At 35.7% G+C, this 5,761-nt stretch overlaps 1 protein-coding gene across 1 annotated transcript in view; it reads left to right on the forward strand.

Annotated features, from left to right (window-relative positions):
• The window catches only part of ZBTB41 (zinc finger and BTB domain containing 41), a 13,846-nt gene extending 8,106 nt beyond the window's left edge, over positions 1-5,740 (forward strand). The window contains exons 6-10 of the mRNA XM_010140899.1: positions 811-906; positions 1,401-1,507; positions 2,960-3,065; positions 4,082-4,170; positions 4,937-5,740. Of these exons, the coding sequence (XP_010139201.1) occupies positions 811-906; positions 1,401-1,507; positions 2,960-3,065; positions 4,082-4,170; positions 4,937-5,580 (1,042 nt within the window). The 3' untranslated portion in view covers positions 5,581-5,740. The remainder of the gene's footprint in view (positions 1-810; positions 907-1,400; positions 1,508-2,959; positions 3,066-4,081; positions 4,171-4,936) is intronic.
• The last annotated feature ends 21 nt before the right edge of the window (positions 5,741-5,761 follow it).

The following is a 5,761-nucleotide window of genomic DNA, read 5'->3' on the forward strand; positions in this document are numbered from 1 at the left end:
ACCTTTCCTGCTGCTTCTCTAAATGGAGGGGAAAATGTTAATTTAGTGCTTTAAAAGGTGGAAGCTCCAAAAGGTGGCTCATAAGTTCTAGTATATATAAAAAGAGCATAGAAAAGGTCTAGAAATAAGATTCCCTCCCATTTTCCCAGACATGAGGGGAAAAAAATGTGAATTTTAAATGTTAACATGACTTCAGTGCAGATGTCTTGCACTGCTTATAAATGAGATCCATTAAGTTTTCCAAATTCCGAAGAATTTTCTTTAGTTCGTACACTTACCAACTGTGTATGCAGCAAATTTTATTGTCTGATGCCTTTGCTCAAGAGGAACTTTCTCCTGCGTGTACTGGGTTTCTTGTACATTGGGAAGGCAATAGTAAAAGTAGACTTACATGTGTATATGTATGTATGTGTATATAAATAAATATATATTTAAATGAGCTCAGTGCTGAGTTAAGTTAAATGAACATCCATGATCTAGAGGTCCTTCAAGTATGACTCTAAGGCTCTGGCTTAGATATACATACAGTAACAAGGAAATTATTACATAGAAAATATTGATGTTCTCTTTAATGTTTGCTGACCAAAAATATCACAGACAGTGTTTTGTTTCTTTGCTTGTATTTGTTTTAGACCTAGCTGGTTCAGTAAATAGTAGGTTGCCATACTTTGACTGTATGCATATACGTGTGTATCTGAAAAAAATGATGCAGTTATTTGGTTATATTGTGATCTATCAGAGTTAAGGAAATTGAGAACATGGTAGTCTGTTTCACACTTAAAATTAAATTTTACTGCCTTTATTAACCAGAACAACTTTGAAAGAACATCTGAGAATTCACAGTGGAGAGAAGCCTCATCTTTGCAGTATTTGTGGGCAGAGTTTTCGTCATGGAAGCTCTTACAGGTGCAGGTTTTTATTAAATAAGCTGTTAAACTGTCTCCCTTATTTGGTGATACATACACATTGATGTTATCAACATAATTCTTTGTAATGTATGTGTTTTGATTTATTTCAATGGTGAAAGCATTACTAAATGATTTAAACACATTTAAATATTGAAAATATATTTATAATCTGTGAGAAGTCATTTAATTTTTAATATGTAAGTTTAAACACAGACGGAATCCCATACAAATCTTGTATCTAAATTGACTTTCTAGTTAATCTAAAACTTTGTTATTCAAAGCAAATAAGTGGAGGACTGAAACGTCGGCTATGAGAGTTTAGCTCTCTTTCTTTCTGAGAGCATTTTAAGCATACCTCAGTGATAGTCATTTCCTGATACTTGTGTGAAGCGTTAAAGACTGTGTTCTCTGGTATTTTGCATGGAATTAGCAGTACAGATTATGATAACAAAATGACATTTTATGGTTATATTTATGACTATAAATATGCAGACTTCATCTAAGAGTCCACCATGATGACAAGAGATACGAATGTGAAGAATGTGGAAAAACATTTATTCGGCATGACCATCTGACAAAACACAAAAAAATACACTCAGGTAGGCATTGTCTCAGAAAATCAGCTTTGAAATGACGTATCTTAAAATAAGATCAAATTAAAAAATTAATTATGGGGTTTTTTTTTTTTCAGAACAGGCAGTGATTTAGGCCTGATCAAAGTTCCTCTCACTATTTTTAATGTCTGCTAAACCAGGGTTAATCTTACATGTTTTCATGGTTTAAAAGCCAAATGTTTCCTCCGTGTTATCATAGAAAGCTGAGGGACAGTCAAAAACATGTAACAGTTAATTGCTTTAATAATAATAATAAAAAAAGCAAAAGTGAAAAAGGAGGATTTTTTTTAATGAGATCAGATTTCTTTTTTTTAATAGCAATTGTGTGAAGTATTATTACCACAACACAGAAGAAGCTGTTGCAGTCTCTGTCAAAGTTTGTACACTGATCACTTTAATGTAAGAACATGAAAGGGATGTTTCTGAAGTTTCTGCTATGGGGAGGAGGGAAGGAAGGAAGGTGGTGGGAGTCAGCCCTGAGAAGAGCCAGATGGGGATGCTCAGGAGGAAGAAGAAAAATCCGTTGCACTGAGAGCGGAAAAGTTATCAAATACAGAGGAAGAGCGAAGATTCACTAGGGACTTCTCTTTTTTCAGTACAGGTTCTAAAGGGAATATGGCTTTCTAGGAGGCAAAATACATTCTGGGCAGCACGAAAATATGAAAGTGATCAGAGTCTAAACTTCCTGAGCCTTTCTTTTGAAGGACAGCTTCTTTTTTGGTGTTTGTAATCATAATGTCTGCTATAAAATAAAGAAATCTTTGAAAACTCAAGTTAAAAAAAAAAAAATCCTCTTTTCTACTCTATTTGCTTTTCCCTCCTCTAGAAAGTTACATTCTTTGACTGTCCACACTCCTCCTACTTACATGAGAAGAAATATTCTGCCACTTTGTGGAAGATCTCAAGATGACTAAAAAGAATCAAGATACTTTTAAACAGCAGCATAAAAGAAAAAGGTAACTATGTAAATCAGGATAATTAAAAAGATAAATACTGTGATGTAATTTTACGTTCCAAAAATTAGTAGCTGAAAATAATTGGTATATTTAAATAAGCTGCTCTTTTTAAGCACCTGAACACTGAAGATGCCACATTTTGGATCATAATGAAGAAATTAGATTCCTAGTCATTCACCTGTACCTTTCATGCAGTGGGTGTTTGGGGAAGTGTCTCTTAACTCGTGAATGTGAATTTCGTGGTAGAAATGACAGCTGGTCAGTAAGAGTCAGTGGTAAAAATCCTTACTCTAACAGAACCAACCTACTTGCTGAATTTTGTTCTTTGATAACAGAATCCTTCTCTGAGTAAGGTATGGAAGAGCTTGACTGGCTGGACTTTGTGAATATGGATCTACTGTATATTTGACAATTACAACTCTTAGATATTTATTAAGTTCCAGAAGATTTAACCAGAATTTATTGAATTTTGCCCTTGTAGGTGAAAAAGCACATCAATGTGAGGAATGTGGAAAGTGTTTTGGCCGTAGAGATCATCTTACTGTTCATTACAAAAGCGTTCATCTGGGAGAAAAGGTTTGGCAGAAGTAAGTGGGGTGTTTTTACAACTGTGTAAATACTTCTGCACTGTAACTGATTCTGTGAGGACTTGCGTGCTTGTGAAAGTTCTAGTAGTCTGTGTGTTTGTCATGCCTGTGACCTTCATCCTGATAGAGATATCATTATTCTGGTTTGAAGTGGAGGTTAGAAAACTGCATTCAGAATTTAAGCAAGATGTTTTCTTTGTGGCATAATTAAGTAAATAAAAACATAAAAAAGGATCAAATTTTAATCTGTTAATTAGCTCAGTTGTTCCAGATTGATGGTTTGTTGTAATACTGTCATTGCAGACTAGTTAAGACTGCCTTATTAGATAGCATTTAAGCATTGTGAGAACTATCCCACATTTAGGTATGTTAGAAGCTGGTAGCACATTCGTGATTCTGAAAGTAGGTGAAAACTTAGAAATCTGAGTTATGTCTATGAATTGAAAATGCAATAGGATTTTAAAATTCTTAAGCTCCAAAAGCAAGCCTTCCAGAGATTTCAAATAAACTGCGATTAGTTACATTCTAAATGATGTGTTTTAACTGCCTGTACTCGTTAGCATTGTGTAGAAGCTATTCCAGACATGTCTGTGGTGAAAGTATAGTCCACCATCTGCTTATTCTGTTTGGTTTTTCTTGGTAGCCAGCAGCCTAATCCATTCCTAGTACTTTATTTATGGCATAGTTCTGCCAAAGTGAAAGCCTTTTGTGGCAGAGGCTGGGCGGAAGCTGTGACTTCAGGATCTTTCTGGGGTCAGAAAAGAAGTTTTAGTGGCTTTTGCTCTGTGAATACTATGTGCCAATCCCAGCAGAGAATAACATTGAGTATCGGAAGAATCTAATTTACCTTATCAGTATGCAGATGCCAAGAAATATGAATGTGAGGATATTTGGCAACTTTGGTATTCAGCTATTTTGCAGTTAAAGATTACAGAAAGGACTGTGCACATAGCTGCTTTGTTAGTTGGTTTAAAATAAAAAAGTATCTAACATGAAATGTCTTTTCTTCTTTAAAGATACAAAGCAACATTTCACCAGTGTGAAGTCTGTAAGAAAGTTTTTAAAGGGAAATCAAGTTTGGAAATGCATTTTAGGACACATTCAGGTAAAAATACAGTAAACACCAACAAACCCACAAAACATGTAGGAATGTATTTTTTTGCATCAAGATTGAAGGAATTACTTGATTCATTACGGCTGTTGACCATGCAGGGCAAGAGCAGTACGAAGCAGCAAGACTTTTTCTTCTTTCTCGTATGTTGGTCTTTACTGAGTGCTACGTTTTGAATGTATCAGTTGAAATATGGATAATCCCCCACACAGTGGGGATATGCTCTCTACACCTCTTCCTTTAGTTTACTGGTGTAGCGTATGTTCTTGCCAAATTTACCCAGACGTTCTGACTGTTTTGTGGTCCAGAGAATACTACGTTTCAAGTGGTAATCTAAACAAGGATTTGAAATCTGTTGGGAAGGTTTATGTCCTTATCTGTTTGACTGTGGTTTTCCTGCCTTATATGTGGTAAACAAATTGTCCTTTCAAAATGTGTAAAGTACCAATTGAGCTCATTTAATATCAATATCATAAATAGTTTAAAGACTCTTTTAATTTGATTTATATCCTGATTATCCTCGTGTACATCTGACAGAAATCCCAAGCATTGAGAGAATTGTATGTAAGGAGAATTGTTGGCTAATGTAACTTCTAAAGAAACTTCTAATGGCACTCTCGATTCCAAAATCGGTGCTAAACACATGCTCTTTGTTTTCAGTAGAATTGTTTTACACTAGATCTCTAATCCTCAATCCATGTACGTATTTACGTATTTATGGTATTCAGAATAAGTAATTCTTGCTCCTCTGTCTTTACAGGTGAGAAACCCTACAAATGTCAAATCTGTAATCAGTCTTTCAGAATTAAGAAGACATTAACAAAACACATGGTCATTCATTCAGATGCTCGACCTTTTAATTGCCAACACTGCAATGCAACATTTAAACGAAAAGACAAGCTGAAATACCATATTGATCACGTTCATGGATCAAAGGCTGCAGAGGAGGCATTGACATCTTCTTCAGAGGAAAAGCTAGTGTCCTTACCAGTGCAGTACACCGCTGATGACAAAGTTTACCAAACTGAGGCTAAAGAATATGTGGAACAGTCCAAAGCATATCAACCAGAAGCCAAAACTTTGCTACAGAATGTATCTACAGAAGTGTGTGTGCCTGTGACTCTGGTCCCAGTTCAGATGTCTGACCCGCAAACTGATCTAGTACAGCATACTACTCAGTCACACGGCATCCTGCCTCCACAGCCTGAGCAGACAGATTATCAGCGAGCAACGGATCTGTCATTTCTAGAGAAATACACTCTTACTCCACAACCTGCAAATATTGTTCATCCTGTAAGGCCTGAGCAAATGTTGGATCCCAGAGACCAGTCATATCTTGGAACTTTACTGGGGCTAGATACAGCTCCCGCTGTACAGAATATTTCAAACAATGAACATTCATGATCAGACCATAACATTCCACCCAATTTACGAAGCCATTAGCCAACAGAAGGCTGATATGGCAATCAAGATTTAGATCTTATATTTTATTTGGACTCTTGAGTCTTCTGCATAGTTTTGGGAAAACAGGTTTGTTTACATAATATCTGAACATTTAGGCACATTTTGATGCATACGGAAAGAG

This window comes from Buceros rhinoceros, unplaced genomic scaffold (genome assembly GCF_000710305.1).
Source record: "Buceros rhinoceros silvestris isolate BGI_N320 unplaced genomic scaffold, ASM71030v1 scaffold46897, whole genome shotgun sequence".
In the NCBI taxonomy this organism is placed as follows: Eukaryota; Metazoa; Chordata; class Aves; order Bucerotiformes; family Bucerotidae; genus Buceros; species Buceros rhinoceros.